This window comes from Grampus griseus (assembly GCF_964374135.1).
Source record: "Grampus griseus genome assembly, chromosome: 8".
NCBI classification, from domain to species: domain Eukaryota; kingdom Metazoa; phylum Chordata; class Mammalia; order Artiodactyla; family Delphinidae; genus Grampus; species Grampus griseus.
In genome coordinates this window covers 20,914,493-20,935,001 of record NC_139002.1, presented here as the reverse complement: position 1 = coordinate 20,935,001, position 20,509 = coordinate 20,914,493, and the positions used below count along the sequence as shown (strand labels likewise).

The 20,509-nt window shown below is 40.2% G+C and overlaps 2 protein-coding genes across 2 annotated transcripts; one reads left to right on the top strand and one right to left on the bottom strand.

Moving 5' to 3' along the window:
* Positions 1-3,159: 3,159 nt before the first annotated feature.
* FDXACB1 (ferredoxin-fold anticodon binding domain containing 1) lies at positions 3,160-7,315 on the bottom strand. The gene is made up of 5 exons (XM_082659542.1): positions 7,134-7,315; positions 6,742-6,898; positions 5,676-5,879; positions 5,356-5,514; positions 3,160-4,607 (listed from the first exon to the last, which is right to left on the bottom strand). Exons 1-5 carry the CDS (start codon positions 7,303-7,305, stop codon positions 3,425-3,427), a joined length of 1,875 nt encoding a protein of 624 aa, XP_082515668.1. The 5' UTR covers positions 7,306-7,315; the 3' UTR covers positions 3,160-3,424.
* Positions 7,316-7,956: 641 nt separating this feature from the next.
* On the top strand, positions 7,957-11,540 carry CFAP68 (cilia and flagella associated protein 68; the record flags this gene model as incomplete). Its single annotated transcript, XM_082659192.1, has 4 exons — positions 7,957-7,998; positions 10,021-10,251; positions 10,791-10,857; positions 11,298-11,540. The coding sequence occupies 4 exons, from the start codon at positions 7,957-7,959 to the stop codon at positions 11,465-11,467; spliced, it is 510 nt and encodes a 169-aa protein (XP_082515318.1). The 3' UTR covers positions 11,468-11,540.
* Positions 11,541-20,509: the final 8,969 nt, after the last annotated feature.

Here is a 20,509-nt window from a genome sequence, read left to right as displayed (position 1 = left end):
AAAAGACCTCGACATGCGCAGACACGACTAAATTATAGTTTTCTGGGCTAATTGGGGCAAATCCCTGGGTAGAAAAGAAATGCGACCTGAGACTTTACTTGGCCGTTATCGCTATCCCTTCCACATACTAGTAACTCTAGGCATGCCTTCCTCCCTCTCTCTCTGCCTTCACTTCTCAGCATTCTGCACTCTCCTACAAATACTGTCCTTCAGCATCCCTGTTTAAAAGAAAGCACAAATAGAGAGTAATTAATTCCACCGAGTACGCAGATATTCAGTTAAAAATCATAGCACAGCCGCCTACAAAAGAGGAAGTTCTTTAAAGATCACTGGCACCTTGTCCTTTATATTTTGGCAAGTGATAGGGACAGCCTGCAGCTAATTAACTGCTTCAGAGAGATGAAGCCATAATGGCAGAATACAGAATGACGAGAAAAGTGAAAGACTGAAGAAACTCTGTGCAGCAAATTTAACCAGACATCAGTCACTGCCATTGCTACTACAGCATTATGGTAAGCATTTAATATACCTTATCCTTTTAAAATATAATACAACAACCTTGTTTTATCAAAAAGGAGACTGAGGTCCAAGGTTGCATAGCTAGGAAGTGATGGAGCCATGTTCCAACCCAGGTCTTACTACAAAATCCATGCTCTTCCAACCAGGAGATCAGGAGAAAGCTCTTGATTTCACACAGGCATTTTTACATGGGCACTTTGATGATATCATGCCTGTGACTCTCAGAGGTCATTCATCTGTTCCTGATACTCTGCCTACTCCCCCAATCACAGAGCTCTATCCCACCCTGTGAAGCTCCGTACCAGTAAGTAAAACAAGGTTATAGAGGGAGTGCTAAACTTGACAGGGTCCCAAGTCATGACTTCATACTAAAAATTCCTGAGTATTAACAATAGAGATTGATCCTATTGCTCAATTCCCACATGAAATTACTAGTTGCCAAATTCAGACATCTCAATGTAACTATATCTCATACAGCCACCTCCTTTTCATTTCACTCTAGTGCAGGCCCCTCCCTGACTCTACCCAAGTCTACTACAGTAGCATCCTTACAGGGATCTCCCATCTCAAATTGATCCTGTGCAATACTGTCCAATTAATTTTCAAAAATACTACATCCCTAACCTACTTTTCTTATCTCCCACTACTTTCCTATACACATTTTATGTTCCAACTAGCCTGTAAAGTACCCCAAATGCTCCCATATCTCTACCTCTGCTCATGTATGCCCTCTGCCTGGAATGCATGCCCTCCTTGCCTAACAATCCTTCCATCACAACCCTGCCCTTGTTTTAAGATCCAGCTCAAATGATACCTCATCCAAGTGATACCAAACCAAAATTGGGTCTGCTCACCTACACACAGAAAAGCCAATGTACTGACACCAGGTTGTGCTGAAGCAAAGTACAGTGTCTATAGCAAGGAGAAGAGGCAGCTTATGCTCAAAAGACCTAAACTCCCTGAAGCTTTCAGGGAAGGTTTTTTAAAGGCAAGGTGAGGGAAAGAGTTGAGGTGTGCATGATCAGCTCATGGACATCCTTGACTGGTTGGTGATGAGGTAACAGGTTGGTATTTCAGGGGTCAACAGCATCAACCTCCTGGGGTCTTTGTGCTGGTGATCAGCATGCAATTAACTTCTTCCACCTGGTAGGGGTTTAGTATCAATAAAACATACAAGGATATGGCTCAGAATATTATCTATGGCCCTTGAGGAGGAACTAAATGTACTTGACTTTTTTTATGGCTAAACTATCATAATTTTGTCTTACATGACTGTTTTCCTTTGTTTCTGCATTTTCTCATTTCTCAGGTTAAATCTGCTCTTTGGTGGACTTCCCTAATGGTACAGTTGTTAAGACTCCGCTCTTCCATTGCAGCAGACGCAGGTTCGATCCCTGGTCAGGGAATTAAGATCCCGCAGGCCACGCGGCCAAAACAAAAAAACAAAACAAAAAAACTACTCTTTAGAGTTCGGGGAAGGCCTAGGAGGCTAAAGCTTTTCTGCAAACAAGAGGCAGGAGACTCGGAGAGGGTGGGGGAATCTGTCTTCAGGAAGGCCCTGCAGGGTCTGCTTGGTTTCACATGTACCAGGCACTACTGGGGATGGAAGAAAGCTATAAATCACATTACCTGCCCTCGAGTAGCTTTAAGTCTATGTGGAGAGCTAAGCAATACATATGTCCATAAGAGATCCCTTGATTCTTCACTCCCCAAACTTACTCCCATGCCAGTTTTCCTATTCTGATTAAAAACACTTCTATTCTCCCAGTTGCTTGGGTCAAAAACCTAGGGATTCTGTTTGATTCCTCTATTTCTCTAACTCCAAAACATTCATGCATGCACATATATTTAAATCATCAGTAAGTTCTTCTAATTATTACCCAGTCCAAACACTTTTTACCACCCTGGTCCAGGTCACCATCATATCTTGGTTGCATTATTATAATAACCTCCTAATTTGTTTCTTTGCTTCGATTCTTGCCTTTCCACATGCTCTTCTCCAAATGCAAGAATAAATAGACAACATATTACATCAACTATACTTCAATTAAAAAAATTTTTTAAAGGAATTAATAAGACAGTTATTTCCTTCACAGAGTTTACAATATAGCTCCAATTGGTGGAACCTAACTATTAATTAACAGGAACATACATTAATGCACATTATAGCACCCCATTCTGCAGAGTCCTGGGCTAAGCCAATCTCCCAAAGTCCCTTAGAGATGCTTACAACAGAAGTCCCAAAACCTAGGGGGGAAAAGTGTAAAGTTAATCACAGTTCAGAGATTACTGTTGAAAAAACTATGGAAGGAAAAGTAAAGTAACAAAGTGGCAGAAAGAACAGGGGCTTTTGAGTCAGACAGACCTAGGTGTGAGCTCTAAGTGAGACACTTACTTAGTTCCATGACTTTAACAGCAGTCAACCACAGAATAAACATAATGACGATACCAATAATACGGGACACTTGCAACTTTTACCCAAGGTAATAAATGCTGGTCTGTCTGACTCTAAAAACTATTCTCAATGATTTAGAGAGATGATATGATAGAGTTAAGGAAAGAGGAATTGACAATTCGGAAAATATATTTATAAATATATTTGACGAGACACTCAAATTCTACTGCTTCAGCATTACAGCATCTAGTGTATAAGATGCTGTTTTGTTTGTTTTCCTAGTCATTACTCACGAACAAAATATTGCACAACTCCAAAGGTCACCACTCACATTATAGTCTGCAAACTTTAAGTGATCGAGTCACAGATATGTTTAAAGTCAACCATCAGTAGCTATAGTCACAAAGTAAAAGATTAAAAAAAAAAAAGTCTGGAAAGAACTACAGGTTACAAATTGGTCTTTTTCATCCACACCTGTGAGGATCACTATGTAGAGATGAATTTACTAAACTACCTAGGTATCACATGTAGTCGTTGTTGAATCTCCTTCCTTAGCTGGGACTGCATTGATGCTACCTGCTGCTGGGTAAGGGCCTTGTCACAGGTCTGGTAGGTCAATCTATAGCAGAGGCTGACCTGTTCCGTCTTTGGATGCTGAAAACGACTAAGGAATTGTATGGATATGACAGTGTCCTGTGACACTGCTCGGGCCACAGTGTGAAACTCTACTTCATCAAATCTTTTCTTTGTATCTAACCAAAAACTAATATCATGCACATAGTATGGAGGATATAGGGAATAGCTTTTAAAGGGTTCTATTTTCCCAGGGGCAAAATTCTTCAGGAAACGATTATCAAAGGTCCACAACATTCTCCAATCAGAGATACCCCAGACAAGCATGGCTAATAGGTCCAAGTTCATAGACACACACACAAAACACTGGTCTTTGTGTATGATGCTTGTAGCAGATGTGGTAACAGACCCAATAATCAAATCCTTCACACAATCTGGGCCAAAATTTTGAGACTTCACAGTAATCATATAATCTTCCCCAGGTGGCTGAAAGACAAATTCCACTGAACTGCCCAGCTTAGAGCCCTTGAGCAATGTCTGGGTCAGAAGGCTATCTAGAATGCCCTTCAGATGATCCAGTAGTGACTGAAGACAGCCATCCTTCAGATTTTTATTAAATCCAAGGATAAACAAAGTCTCATGAAATGCTGGCATTGTGAAAGGTGAGATGCGGCACTTCTGAAAGACAGGTCCACTGAGGATGTACAGAGAACCTGGGAGGAAGTCTGGTGCTTGGATTAGAGCCTGAACATGAACTAGAAGAGAAGGTCTAAGGCAGACCTTGGCCTGGCTATACGTTCCTTCCTGAGCTTCTTCCTTACTGTCTCTTCTAGGGTTCTTGGGAAGGCTGAGTTCTGAAAATGACACTAGAAAATCCTCCATGTCTTCTGTTGTCCCACCAGTGAGGGACTCAAAATTTGAGTTATCTTCATGGAGACTAATCCAAAAGGCAGATGATAGGATGTCACAGTGGCAGGAAGTGAGAACACTGGTGTCTCCCTGTGGCAGCAAAGGGGAAGAACACTTCAGCCTTTTTAGAGGGAAAGCTTTCCCCAATTCAGCAATGAGTTTCTCATTTATGGTTTTGATAGGATGATATGAAGGTGCTTCTAGGAAACCCCTGTTTAAACACACACAAAAATAAACTTTTTTAACTTAAAATTATTAATAATTATAACGTAGCTAGAATTAAAAGCACAAATAGCTGTATAGAAAAGAATTATCCTTAAGTTGATCTGGAAAGGAAACAAAGAAATCATCTACCATAAAGAGAGATATGTGTTTCAGAACTCTGACAGCCTACAATAAATCAGAAAATACGACAATTTAAAAAAAAAATTTATTAGAGTACAGTTGATTTAAAATGTTGTATTAGTTTCAGGTGTACAGCAAAGTGAATCAGTTATACATATACATATATCCACTCTTTTTTAGATTCTTTTCCCGTATAGGCCATTACAGAGTGTTGAGTAGAGTTCCCTGTGCTATACAGTAGGTCCTTATTAGTTATCTATTTTATATATAGTAGTGTGGATATGTCAATCCCAATCTCCCAATTTATCACCCCACCTTATCCCCTGGTAACCATAAGTTTGTTTTCTACATCTGTAACTCTATTTCTGTTTTGTAGATAAGTTCATTTGCACCCCTTTTTTTAGATTCCACATATAAGTGATATCATATGATATTTGCAGAAAATATGACAATTTTTAATTCTAAAGAGACTTGTGCAGGCCAGACTGACAAGTATTCACAGCATGACATCATTAACAATTAATGTGGCATCCATTCAATGTATGGTTGCCTGATTATCAAGCCAATCAGGATACAACTAGAGATAGAAGTGATTTCTGGTAAAATCAGGTTACCTGTTCAGCTTTCCTACAAGTACTTCTGGTTCTAGAAAAGAAAACCACTGGTCACCCAGTTTGATCCTGGAAATTCTTGGTTGCAAACCTTCATAGGGTAAGCTCCGGGTAAAGATATGGTTCAAAGCACCTTCTACATGAAAGGACTTATCTTGACTCCTGGCAAAATAGACAGCAATTATTAAGACTGTCATTATTAAAGAAAGCAAGTATTTCTAGAGACTGAATCAAGAAATAGACAAGGAAAAAGTATGTCTCTGAGATTTTTTTTATCATTAGTGAGAGAGATGGAAAAGGCTTAGAACTCTGTTATTACTTACCTATATCCAGTGCACTTGTACCCTGGCACAGCCTCACAGCTGAAGGGATGCACATCACTTAAAATGAATCCCCCTAGAGCTGCCATAGCAACCACTTGCCAACTGTTGTGCCATTCTCTCATGGGCTTATCAGCAGGAGTCCCACCTTGTCCTCTACACAATGCCACATGGACTTCTCCTTCCTCTGCAAGAACATCTGCACAGCTAACGGGGGTAGGGAAACACCAGCCGTTTATCAGAAACAAGTACAAGTTACCATAGGAGTTAGCTGTATATATATGGTTTGGTTGTTAAATAGTTAAAATCAAATCATATCTATTTGCAAAGGTCTATTAGACTTCAAACATGCAAAAAAAAGTAGCTGGAAGTAAACAAGAATTTAAATTCAATGTTCAACTCATAACTGATACTAGTGGCTGACAACAGAGTTATCCAACGTTGTTTTTGTATTGTACATCTATATCTCATTGAAAAGTCAATGTCTGCAAAGTTCCTATATGTGATTCAGCGATCAGGCTGTTCTTCCCCACTTAGAAAGTTGTTCTTTTCACTCCCCTCCTGCCTGTTAACTTAAAATACTGCCTCTGTGAAAAGTTTCATGACAACTATGAGCCAAAGAGACCTCCATTAGTATCATGTGTTATTGTATAATAGTATAAAGCACTGTTTTGCGTTCACAATAATTTTATGAGGTAGTTACTGTTAATATCTTCAGTTTATGGATGAGGAAGCAAAAGCAAGTAAGGATCAAGTAAACTTAATCCCCAAAATCACAAAACTATTAAGTGGTGGGCGGGGATTTGAATGCAGGCAGTCTGGCTCCTAAATTAGACTATACTACCATCATTTCCCATTATCAAAAATAGATGATCCTCCCTTTGCCGAACGAACAGTACATTATGAGTACTTTTATTTAGCATTAAGGTTAAATGTCTGCCTTTCCAACTAGATTGTGGGTTCCTTTGGAGCATTATATTCTCTTGTACGCCATATTTCCCAGACTACCATGTTTGAGCGCAGTAACTATGTAATGTACCTCTTAAACATTTCACTTCTGAGTGCTCACCTCTGGAAAAACTTGGCAAGCAGTTCCCTGTTCTTAGCTACTCCAGCTTTGCGTCCACAGTGCGGAAAGTTAAAATAAATTCGATCAAACTCTCTGTCTTGCAGTTCAAAGGCATCTACCAGCTGGGTGCAGTCCACACCAAAGCGTACCTCCGTACCTGGAACGAAATATAGACAGAAAGATGTCTTAAGACCTGGAACGAGAGAAAACCCCTCCGTAACCTGAACCATGCAAAACAACCCAGGTCTAGGCACACAGCAGGCTCTCTGTAAATGTCCACGTAAAGACCAAGAGCAACCCCCAGATTCCTTGAATTCCCCACGTGCCCACCCTTTCCACTTTGGGCGGTGCCACAGCTGGGCGGGGCTTCACGGAGGGGTGGGCCTCGCTACCTCGCTCGCGCAGGCGCTGCAGATTCTCCCGGGCCAGCGGATCCCGGGCCAAGTCGGCCGGGCGCTGGAGACAGGTGGCAGTTATACTGGTGCTCGGATCCAGGGTCTCGCTCAGAGCGGCGGCGAAGGAGAAATTCCCCTCCCCAACCAACAGGAGGCGCCGAGGGGCCATGGCCTCAACGTGCTCCCAGCTCGCGTTCTGGGAGGCGCTCCTTTTTACGTCACTTCCTTCGCCGGTTTCTTGCGGCCCCACCTCTTTACCCGTCGCTGGTTGATGACGCTCTAGAGCGCCCGGTTGTCTTGACAGTCTGGTGCAGCAACATCCGAGGAGGAAAATATCCCTGAGTGCAAAAGCGATACCCCGACCGCCCCGTTCCCTCACTCCCTCACCCTATCGGAAGTGTTAAAATAGATGCCTTTGGGCTTCACTGGTGGCGCAGTGGTTGAGAGTCCGCCTGCCGATGCAGGGGACACGGGTTCGTGCCCCGGTCCGGGAAGATCCCACATGCCGCGGAGCGGCTGGGCCCGAGAGCCATGGACGCTGAGCCTGCGCGTCCGGAGCCTGTGCTCCGCAACGGGAGAGGCCACAACAGTGAGAGGCTCGCGTACCGGAAAAAAAAAAAAAAAAAAGATGCCTTTGAGCCCTGAGCGACTTCATCACACCTGTATGAGGTCACAAGCAGTCACTAGTGCCGAGGGACAGGTCGAAGGTGAGGCGAGTTCTGAGTGAAGGAAGCAGGGCCGGGCTGAGGCCAAGAAGAGGTTGGGCTGTGTCCTGCATCCTGACACAGAGGATTTTCTAACAGCCTTCATCTCATCCGAAATGACTGCAACCCATTGTTACTGCTGTTCGGAATTTCTCCAGGTGCTTCTATTTCCTACCTTTTATTCATTCAAGAAATGTTGAGTGTCTGTTATGTGCCGGGCCTGTGAGAGCAGTTAGATATATGGAGGAACAAGATGTGGCCTGTGATTTCACCAAGCTTGTAGTCTGGTGGAGGATGCACAGCAAAAGAGGCAATTCTGATTTAGTGGGATGCAGTGCTATGAATGGAGTAATTCAGGGTGCTGTGGGAGCACACAGAGGGGAACCTTACCAAGTTTGGGGGTGAAGTGGAAAGATTCCCTGGATGAAGTGCACCTGGGTTGAAAGCTAAAGGGAGGAAAGTACACCTTACCTGAGTCAAGAGGAGTGAAGAGGCAGAAGGAACAATACATGCACAAGCATGATGGAAAAACACAACAGCTGAGTTTGGCTGAAATGTACTTTGAGGGAGAGTGGGTAACAGATGAGACGGAAAAGTTAAGCAGGGACCAGGTCATATAGACATTTTAACAACCTTGAACCTTGCTCTGAAAACAGTGGCCAGCCAGTGAAAGATTTTAAATAGGAAGATGACACAATTAGATTTTCATTTTCAAAAATTCTGCTTTCTTATGGAGAAATGATAGGAGGAGAAAAAGGCGGATGGCAAGGAGGTCAGAGAGAAGGCTACTGCAGTAATGGAAACTAAGGCTGATAGTGATCTGAACTGGAACTTGGCAGTGGAGATGGAGGGTAGTGGACTGATTCAAAAATCAACAAGACCTAGTGACTGAGAATGGATGTAGGGAGTTGAAAGAGAAATCAGAGTCTAGGATAAGCCCCAGGTTTCAGACTTGGACAACTGAGTGGGTGGTGATGTCTGTCCTTACAGCCCCAGGGACGGTGTCATCTTGGTTTGCAGTCTGAGTACTTGGTCTGTTGGGCTTTGTAGGACCAGGTACTCTTTAGTCATCATGCTGTTTGTTGACATCAGTGTGTGCATCTTTCTTCACAAAGGCACATGGTGTGAGAGCAGTTACCTTTAAACCTACAGTGTTGGCTTTGTCTCTACCTGTGGAAAAGTGGGTGGGTGGTGACTCCCAAATCATGGCCATCTGGTGATCTGGGTGATCTATATTCTTTCTGTGCTTGGAGAACTGGGAGGGCCAGGTTTGGTAACATCTCTTCCTTTAAAGAACATGGAACGGCAGAGTAAGGTTTTCTGTCACTCTACTATAAAATCTTCAGACAACACAAGCTCCTCAACTTCAAATTACTCAGCTTCAGGGGAGGTATTGTCTTGCTCCTAAACCAAGGGACCAGACTCATCTTTTAACCAAAAGTAAACATGGTTAGGCTTCTGATTACTTACAAAAAATTGAAATTCAGACATTGGTCATCTGGTATGTGCCAAGTACTATTGATTAGGAGGGTAAACAGAAGGAGAGGATACGGTAATGAAAAAGACACAGATCCTGTCCTCAAGGGATCAGTGTAGGAGATTCCACACTTCCTTGAAGAACTCTAACATATGGTATAAATTTATAAATATATAAAGATGTGAACATAAAGTTCTGTGTGAGACAAGTGAAAGAGAAGTTAACTTGAGGGAAGGCATCATGAAAAGGGAATGGCACATCCTGAGAAGTGACATTTGATCTGGGCCCAGAGGGAAGGAAACTGTCATTTATTGATCATTTATTGTATTATCTAGTTATCCAACTCTCATTTCTTCCTGTTCCCTTTGACGATAGCAATACTCTTAGTCCTTAAATTCCTACATCTCAAAATTACCAGAACATTTTCTAGTTCTCCATATAGTATTGGGGGTACTGAAGTTCTCCTGTCTTTTACGGGGGGGGGACATTTAATCTATATAGTCACCTACTACTGCTGATTGAGAGGGCAGGTCAAAGGATTCATGAACTTGGAGAGAAAGAAACTGAACCACAACAATTAAACTGGGAGGAAAGCCTAGATTCTTAGAAGGTGTTATGTTATGCTTGGCGAAGGAAGGGAAAGGGAGGCCTTTTCTCCTCTCTGGTTTGTGCAACAAGCTTTTCTATTCCTGCCTTTTCCCAGAGAGAGTTCCTCATCTCATTCCTTACAAACCCACACTGTGGCAGCCTCGTTAATGCAGATGGCCATGCTGAAGTGTGGACAGATTGGAATGATATGTCCAAGTTTTTCCAGTATGGATGGAGATGTACCACTAATGAAGATGCCTATTCAAACCGTACCCTCATGGGCAACTGGAACCAGGAGAGATATGACCTAAAGCATATCGTGCAGCCCAAACCCTTGCCTTCCCAGGTAATCGAACTTTCTCTTCTTTGTTTCCTTCTGTTAGAAAAGGAAATACCAATGACCATTTGAGAGTCAGGAATCTGATAACTTCCAATGCTGAGATCTCTCAGACTTCTGTTCATTGAGTGGTTGGGAAAGGGCAACAGTCCTCAGCTGGAATGCCTATCCCACTTTACTATCAAGTTGACCATTATATTATTGTAAGGTAATGAAAGGATGGGTAGCATGCTTTTTCTCTTGCTTCTCTTTGGACTTCATCAATCTACAGAAATATATATATATATAATGTCTTCTGACTCAGGGTAGCTTCTTCCCTGGTCCCTGCCTACCTAGACTTGTTGTTTATCTGCATCTTTCCCTTAAATCTCCTAAACAAACAAACCAACAAAGGATGTGAACATTAGTAGGATATAGGCTAATGACATATAGACTTATAGTCAATCTAAAATATGACACAGCCTGTTAGAATTCATGTCATTGTATCCTGTATTTCCCAGTATTGGTTATAGACTCTGTATTTTTAATCTACTACTTTTTCTTTGCAGTTTGGACACTATTTTGAAACGACATATGATACAAGCTACAACAAAAAAATACCACTTTCAACCCATAGTAGGTGGACTATCTTTTTTTTTTTTTTTTTTTTTTCAATACACGGGCCTCTCACTGTTGTGGCCTGTCCCGTTGCGGAGCACAGGCTCAGCGGCCATGGTTCACAGGCCTAGCTGCTCCGCGGCATGTGGGATCTTCCCGGACCGGGGCACGAACCCGTGTCCCCTGCATCGGCAGGTGGACTCTCAACCACTGCGCCACCAGGGAAGCCCTAGACTATTCTTTTTAATTCTTATATTCTCAGGACCTAACTAAATGCTTGGAACATAGAAGGAACACAAATAAAAGTAAATTGAATGAGTGAATAAATGAATGAATGAGTGAATGATTTCTCTGTTTTCTCAATTTTGACATGATTCACTGTCTATTCCCTCACTGTCTATTCCCTCAGAAATAAGAATGAGATTGGTTACTAAGACTCCTCTTTTCTCTTCCCTCAGGGTTTAAGCGAGAGCCTCACTGGTTCCCAGGACATCAACCTGAGCTGGTTCCTCCTCCATACAAATGCACAGAAAAGTCAACTTACATGAGTAGCTATTCAGAGCCTCACATTGAGCATCACTCTGTGTGTGTGTGGAATCCTAATAACTGCCAATTTCAGAGTCCATGATGCTAAGAAAGAATAAGGTTCATTTTTCCAGTGTAGAGTGTAGGAAGGAGCACATTCTAAGAACAACTAAGAATTTAGCTGACTGTAGCACAATCTTACTCTCTGAATAAATAAAGCACAAAAAAATATTCTCTATTCCTTTTTTTTAAACCAAAATTTAAATGTCAAATTTAAGTTAATTATTTCTACTCTTAGGTCTACATTACGGGTGTTGTAGGAAGGCATTAAAAAGAATTATTTCTCTCAAATCTACAGCCACTCTGCTTTTCCCTGCCTTCCATCAGGGGCGGAACTGCAGAATCCATCATGACTTAGGATACATTTGGCTAGATGCTTTCTAGATGTGAGCCTGGTAGTCATGGTCAGATAGTTTACATTTACTGTGACCTTAATGAATATATCCCCTCTTAAGGACTAGAAAAAGAAAAATAACTGTTTATTATTATAGAAGATTTAAAACATACAAAAGTAGACAGAATGGTATAAAGAACTCCCATGTACCATTACCCACCTTCAACAATGGTTATAACCAATCTTATCTATCCCTATCTACTTTCTCTATTTTTAAATTTTTCTCAGAAAAAATTTTTCTCAGAAATTATATCATTTCATCTATAAATAGTTCAGTTTATATCTAAAAAAGATAAGGACTTTACTCCCCCACAAAAGTCACCTAAGAAAACTTGATCAAACAAAACGGAGTTATTTATTAAGCCTTTGGCAAGGAAGAACCTCAACTTGACACAGTCTTGATAATGATTGAAAAGGGTGATGTTAGGGTAGGGTATTTTTAGGAATTTGGGATGACTCAGCTGCTTTAAGATGGGTCTTGCATTGTGGGGAACTGGCAGCGATTGAGAAAATGTTGTGAATAGTTTAGGGTTGGTGAACACTGGGAGACAATAGTCTTAACATGGCTAAACATCAGTATTTTCCAATTTTTTTGCTCTCCTGTTTAAGATAACAATATAATATTTGAGAGATATCTCCCATATATTACCTTCCAAACCTTCATTATTTTATGTTACGGGTATAAATATGGAATTATGTTATATATGATGTTAGGTACTGACAAAGTTTTATTTTTTTTCTGTATGGCTATCCAGTTGTCCCCATATTAGTTATTAAAAAGACCATACTTTCTTCACTGCTCTTCAAAGCCATTATTTTTTCATTTTAACATCTTTATTGGAGTATAATTGCTTTACAATGGTATGTTAGTTTCAGCTTCACAACAAAATGAATCAGTTATATATATACATATGTTCCCATATCTCTTCCCGCTTGCGTCTCCCTCCCTCCCACCCTCCCTATCCCACCCCTCCAGGCGGTCACAAAGCACCGAGCTGATCTCCCTGTGCTATGCGGCTGCTTCCCACTAGCTATCTACCTTACGTTTGGTAGGGTATATATGTCCATGCCTCTCTCTCGCTTTGTCACAGCTTACCCTTCCCCCTCCCCATATCCTCAAGTCCATTCTCTAGTAGGTCTGGGTCTTTATTCCTGTCTTACCCCTAGGCTCTTCATGACATTTTTTTTCTTAAATTCCATATATATGTGTTAGCATATGGTATTTGTCTCTATCTTTCTGACTTACTTCACTCTGTATGACAGACTCTAAGTCTATCCACCTCATTACAAATAGCTCAATTTCGTTTCTTTTTATGGCTGAGTAATATTCCATTGTATATATATGCCACATCTTCTTTATCCATTCATCCGATGATGGACACTTAGCTTGTTTCCATCTCTGGGCTATTGTAAATAGAGCTGCAATGAACATTTTGGTACGTGACTCTTTTTGAATTATGATTTTCTCAGGGTATATGCCCAGTAGTGGGATTGCTGGGTCATATGGTAGTTCTATTTGTAGTTTTTTAAGGAACCTCCATACTGTTCTCCATAGTGGCTATATCAATTTACATTCCCACCAATAGTGCGAGAGGGTTCCCTTTTCTCCACACCCTCTCCAGCATTTATTGTTTCTAGATTTTTTGATGATGGCCATTCTGACTGGTGTGAGGTGATACCTCATTGTAGTTTTGATTTGCATTGCTCTAATGATTAGTGATGTCGAGCATCCTTTCATGTGTTTGTTGGCAATCTGTATATCTTCATTGGAGAAATGTCTATTTAGGTCTTCTACCCATTTTTGGATTGGGTTGTTTTTTTTTTTGATATTGAGCTGCATGAGCTGCTTGTAAATTTTGGAGATCAATCCTTTGTCAGTTGCTTCATTTGCAAATATTTTCTCCCATTCTTAGGGTTGTCTTTTCGTGTTGTTTATGGTTTCCTTTGCTGTGCAAAAGCTTTTAAGTTTCGTTAGGTCCCTTTTTTTTTTTAATTTCCATTTCTCTAGGAGGTGGGTCAAAAAGGATCTTGCTGTGATGTATGTCAGAGAGTGTTCTGCGTATGTCTTCCTCTAAGAGTTTTATAGTGCCTGGCCTTACATTTAGGTCTTTAATCCATTTTGAGTTTATTTTTGTGTATGGTGTTAGGGAGTGTTTTAATTTCATTCTTTTACATGTAGCTGTCCAGTTTTCCCAGCACCACTTATTGAAGAGGCTGTCTTTACTCCATTGTATATTCTTGCCTCCTTTATCAAAGATAAGGTGACCATATGTGCATGGGTTTATCTCTGGGCTTTCTCTCCTGTTCCATTGAACTATATTTCTGTTTTTGTGCCTGTACCATACTGTCTTGATTACTGTAGCTTTGTAGTATAGTCTAAAGTCCAGGAGCCTGATTCAGCATATCTTTTATTGTGATAAAATATACATAACATAAAATGTACCATTTTGGGACTCCCCTGGTGGTGCAGTGGTTAAGAATCCACCTGCCAATGCAGGGGACTCGGGTTCAAGCTCTGGCCCAGGAAGATCCCACATGCCACGGAGCAACTAAGCCCATGAGCCACAACTGCTGAGGCTGTGTGCCACAACTGTGGCCCAGTACAGCTCTAGGTGAGCACCTAGAGCCCGTTCTCCACAGCAAGAGAAGCCACCGCAATGAGAGGCCCACGCACTGTAACGAAGGGTAGCCCCAGCTCGCTGCAACTAGAGAAAGCCCACCTGCAGCAATGAAGACTCAATGCAGCCAAAAATAAATTAAAAATAAATTTTAAAAAATGTTTTAACTTTGTTTTGTTTTGTTTTCGGGTTTTTTTTGCGTTACTCAGGACTCTCACCGCTGTGGCCTCTCCCGTTGCGGAGCACAGGCTCCGGATGCGCAGGCTCAGTGGCCGTGGCTCACGGGCCCAGCTGCTCCACAGCATGTGGGATCTTCCCGGACTGGGGCACGAACCTGTGTCCCCTGCATCGGCAGGTGGACTCTCAACCACTGCGCCACCAGGGAAACTCTTAACTGTTTTTAAGTATACAATTCAGTAGCATTAAATACATTCATAATGTTGTGCAACCATCACCACTATCCGTTTCCAGAACTTTTTCATCATCACAAACTGATTCTCTGTACCAATTAAGCAATAATTCCTCATTCCCCTCTTCTCTTGTCCATGGTAACCTCTATTTTCTGTCTCCATGAATTTGCCTATTATAAGTACCTCATATGAGTGGAATAATACAATATTTTTCTTTTTGTCTCTAGCTTATTTCGCTCAGCATCTTTTCAAGGTTCATCCATGTTACAGCATGTATCCTTTTTAAGACTAAGTCATACTCCATTGTATGTATAATACCACATTTTGCTTCTCTATTCATTTGTTAATAGACACTTGGGTTGTTTTCACCTTTTGGCTAGTGTGAATAATGCTGCTCTGAACATTGGTGCACAAATATTTGTTTGAATCCCTGCTTTCAATTCTTTTGGGTATATACCCAGAAGTGGAATTGCCGGATCATATGGTAATTCTGTTTAACAGTTTGGAAATGCCAGTTTTCCATAGTGGCTGCACTTTTTTACATTCCTACCAGTAATGCACAAGGGTTCCAATTTCTCCACATCTTTACCAACACTTATTTTCTGGTGTTTTGTTTGTTTGTTTTCATTTTATAATAGCCATCTTAGTGGGTGTAAAATGGTATCCCGCTGTGGTTTTGATTTGTATTTTCCTAATGGCTAGTGATCTTGAGCATCTTTTCATGTGCTTATCAGTTATTTGTATGTTGTCTTTGGAGAAATGTATATTCAAGTCCTTTGCTCCTTTTTGAATTGCGCTGTTTGCTTTTTTGTTGTTGAGTTGTACATGTTCTTTATATATCTTTATATATTCTGGATACTAATCCCTAATCAGATACTCTATGATTTGCAAATATTTTCTCTCATTCTGTAGGTTGTCCTTTCACTCTCTTGATAGTGTCCTTTGATGCACAAAAGTTTTCAGTTTTGATGAAGTCCAATTTATCTATTTTTTCTTTTATTGCCTAAACTTTTGGTGTCATATCCAATAATCATTGCTAAAATCAATGTTGTGAAGCTTTGTCTCTATGTTTTCTTCTTTTAGCTCTTATGATTAGGTGTTTGATCCTTTTTGAGTTAATTTTTGTATATTATATAAGGTAAGGGTCTAATTTCATTCTTTTGCATGTGGATATCCAGTTTTCCCAGCACCATGGGAAAAGACTGTCCTTTCCGCATTGAATGGTCTTGGTGCCTTTGTCAATAATCATTTGACTATATATGCAAGAGATTATTTCTGGGCTCTCTATTCTATTCCTTGGTCTATGTCTGCCTTTATGCCAGTACCACACTTTTTTGATTATTGTATATGTTTTTTGATTATTGTACTTTTGTAATAAGTTCTGAAATCAGGAAGTGTGAATCTTCCAAATTTTTTCCTCTTTTTCAAGACGGTTTTGGCTAATTCAGGCCCCTTTGAGATTCCATGCGAATTTTAGGGTGGAATTTTCTATCTCTGCAAAAAACATTATTGGAATTTTGATAAGAATTGCTTTGAATCTGTAGATCACTTTAGCTAGTATTGATATCTTAACAATATTAAGTTTTCCAATCCATGCACATAGATGTCTTTCCATTTATGTCTTCTTTAATTTATTTTAGCAATGTCTTATAGTTTTTAGTGTACAAGTTTTTTGCCTCCTTAGTCGAGGTTATTCCTCGACTATTCCTCGAATATTTTATTCTTCCTGATGCTATTGTAAATGGAATTGTTTTCTTAATTTCCTTTTTGGATTATTCATTGTTATGTTTAGAAATGCAACTAATTTTTGTGTGTTTGTTGGTTTTATATCCTGCAATGTTGCTGAGCTTGTTTATTAGTTCTAATTTATATTTTTGGCAAAATCTTTAGGGTTTTCTATATGTAAGATCATGTCTTTTATAAATAGAAATAGTTTTACTTGTTTCTTTCCAACTTGGATGCTTTTCTTTTTCTTGCCTAATTGCTCTGGCTAGAACTTGCAATAATATATTGAATAGAAGTGGTAAAAGTGGACATCCCTGTCTTGATCCTAGTCTTAGAGGAAAGGCTTTCAATCTTCACCACTGAGTATGATGTTAGCTGTGGGTTTTTCATATATGGTTGAGGTAATTTCCTGATACCTACAACTGAGTTCATAATCTTCAGTCTCAAATTTGTCCATCATATATATTTCATATCTTGGTGAATTCCATAGTTTTCTTTTATGTGTCTTAACCACTCTTTCTTATTTTTAATATTACATATTGCATAATAAATTCACACAGTTGTCAAAAACAGAAAGCAAGGAATTATTTTGAATCCCCCTTTCTCATCCTTCCCATTAAAACAGATACCAAGCCCTAGAAATTCTATCTCCACATTATGTCTTGATTATGTCCCTCTTTGTTACATCTCTATCGCCTTTGCCATATTCCACTTTCCCATTATTTCTCGCTCTTACCCTTTTGGTTGATGTCTCTATTTTCCATTTTGGTCTGTATTTATCAATCACTATATTGCTCCCAGATTAAGTCTAAAAATGCAGAGTGGATCATGCTACTCTCTTGGTTAAAATCTTTCACTGGCTTTTATAGCCTTCAAAATAAATTTCAAACTCCTTAGCAGAGTTTTCTCTACTTTCTGACTCTTATTCCTCATCTCCCACATTCCCTCTCATATATCTAGTGCTCCAACCAAACATAAATATCAATACCTGCCTGGGCACTTCATGCTGTTCCGCCTTCTAGATGCATTTTCTTCCCTCTTAACCTTGCTAAGTCGTATAAACCATTAAGAATTCAGTCAGACACCCACTAGGATGTCTATAACCAAAAAGATAAATAATTATAACTGTTGGTGAAGATATTGAGAGGTTGGAACCCTCATACACTGCTGGTGAGAATTTTAAATGGGCAGCTGGGCTTCCCTGGTGGCGCAGTGGTTAAGAATCTGCCTGCCAATGCAAGGGACATGGGTTCGAGCCCTGGTCCGAGAAGATCCCACATGCTGCGGAGCAGCTGAGCCCGTGCACCACAGCTGCTGAGCTTGCACTCTAGAGCCTGCGAGCCACAACTACTGAAGCCCGCACACCTAGAGCCCGTGCTCCTCAACAAGAGAAGCCACTGCAGTGAAGTCTGGGCACTGCAATGAAGAGTGGCCCCCGCTGGCCACAACTAGAGAAGGCCCGTGCACGGCAACAAAGACCCAACACAGCCAAAAATAAATAAAAATAAAATAAATTAATTTTTAAAAATGGGTAGCTGCCTTGGAAAATAGTCAGACAGTACCTCAAAAGGCTAGACGGAAAGTTACCATATAATCCAGCAATTCCACTCCTAGATATATACTCAAGAGAAATGAAAACATGTCCACACAAAAACTAGTACATGAATGTTCATAGCAGCATTATTCATAATAGACAAAAAGTGGAAGTAACTCAAATGTCCATCAATTGATGAATGGGTAAATAAAAGGCAGTAGATCCATGTAAAGAAATATTATTTGGCAATAGAAAGGAGTGAAGTACTGATACATGCAACCATATGGCGGATACTTTAAAACATTCTGCTATGTGAAAGAAGCTAGTCACATAGGGCCACGTACTGTATGATTCCACTTATATGAAATGTCCAAAATAGGCAAATACATAGAGACAGAATGTAGACTAGAGGTTGCCTAGGGCTGAGGGGTGGGCATTGGAGGGTGATAACTAATGGGCATAAGTTAGCATCTTGGCTAATGAAATGTCCTAAAATTGACTTTGGTGATGGATGTACAACTCTGTGAATATAAATAAAACCATTAAATTGTACACTTTCAATGGGTAAATAATATAGTAATGAATGATATCTCAATAAAGCTGTTAAAAAATTTGGTCAGGGGTAACCATCTCCAGGATTCCTTCTATGTCCAGAGTAGGTAATCCTCTTAAGGGTCCCCATAACAGACATTTTGAGTGGACATCGTAGAAACTTGAAATCTACGTCTTTTTACTTGCCTGTTCTTCTGCTCAATTTTTAATTGTGTTAGGGCCAGAAAGCATGTCTTATTTTTGTAGCCAGCACATGGTAGGCACTCAAATAATTCTTGAATGAATAGTCATTGTAAGGGACTTCCCTGGTGGCGCAGTGGTTAAGAATCCGCCGGCCAATGCAGGGGACACAGGTTCGAGCCCTGGTCCGGGAAGATCCCACATGCTGCGGAGCAGCTAAGCCCATGCGCCACAGTTACTGAGCCCGTGCTCTAGAGCCCACGAGCCACAACTGCTGAAGCCCACGCGCCTAGAGCCCATGCTCCGCAGCAAGAGAAGCCACTGCAATGAGAAGTCCGTGCACCGCAACGAAGAGTAGCCCCCGTTCGCCACAACTAGAGAAAGCCCATGCACAGCAATGAAGACCCAATGCAGTCAAAAAAATAAAAAGAAATAAATTAATTAAAATATATATACATCAAAAAAATAGTCATTGTAAATCTTCAAAGCAAAGATCAAATCCAGTGCAATATTCAAATAAAATGTGAGGTATTAAATAGAATAGGATTTTTCTAAGCATGAAAATATGTATCATTCCCAAACCATTAGGCAAAACATCCATTTGGTTTCTAAATGTTACATCTTATTGAAATTATATGTATGTACTCTACACACATTTCCCAGATTTCTTCTTTAAAAAAAGATAGTTTAAAAAAGGTAAAGCGCTTCTTAGCACAGTGCATACCTAATAGTAAGTGCTTAATAAATGTTAGCTCATATTAAAAAAACAATAAATGCTAATTAAAATTGCCTCAACAAACTTCTGGCATAATTCAGACATAGGGAATGAAGTAGAATTATGGAAGAGCTAGCTATAAAGCTAAAGAAAAATCCCTCAAATATGCTAGACTAGAAAAGTCCTATACTAATAGCAGTGAACAAATAGCTATAGCAAAGCATGTGATCTGGAAAAGAATAACAACAAAAAACTAGTCTAACTTGGGGATGGTAATAATAAACAAAAAAGGTGACCCTGCACATTCTGAACAAATTTGTCAAAAACATAAATATCATACTCTAATAGACAAAGTGTGATTCATTTAAGATCAAATCATTAAGATTATGTCTGCTTGAGAAATCTGGTAATTTACTAAAATGATTAAAGCTGACACATGGTTTCCAGGGCATTCTTCAGTTTTTTACACTACTTAATTCAGCCTCAATCAGTTAAGGTGTTTTTGCATACCAGTAACATAAAACCCTCATCAAAAAAGATTAAACAAAAACGAGATGTAATAAGACATTGTGAAGTAAGGAAGCTCTAAAGGTGACCAGTTAAGCAGTTCAATGACCCATCAAGGTCTCGGAGTCTTACCATCTTCTTGCTCAGCCATCATCAGTATATCATGGATGCTCCCTCGTGATTTCCAGATGCCTACAGCAATCTGAGTATCACATTCTCATGCTCCAACATGCAGAGGAAGAAAAAAAATCAATCTCTCTCTCTGTCTCTGTCTCTCTCTTTCTCGCTGTCTCTCTCCCTCTCCCTCTTCCCTCCCTCCCTGTCTCTTTTTTGGCAAGTCTTTTTAAAGGTAAAAAGCTTTTCAAGAAGCATCTATAGCGAATTTCCTTCCTGTCTCATTGATCATAATTGGGTTGTAGCCCTTTCAAGACTAATCCCTACAGAAGGAAG

Bases quoted from the DNA above. Each gene is read 5' to 3' on its own strand.
- FDXACB1 (XM_082659542.1), bottom strand. From the start codon at position 7,305: ATGGCCCCTCGGCGCCTCCTGTTGGTTGGGGAGGGGAATTTCTCCTTC. The intron at 6,899-7,133 runs GTAGCGAGGCCC...ATTTCGTTCCAG, and splicing joins GCAGCGCCTGCGCGAGCGAG to GTACGGAGGTACGCTTTGGT. The intron at 4,608-5,355 runs GTAACCTGATTT...GTGTTTAAACAG, and splicing joins CTTGTAGGAAAGCTGAACAG to GGGTTTCCTAGAAGCACCTT.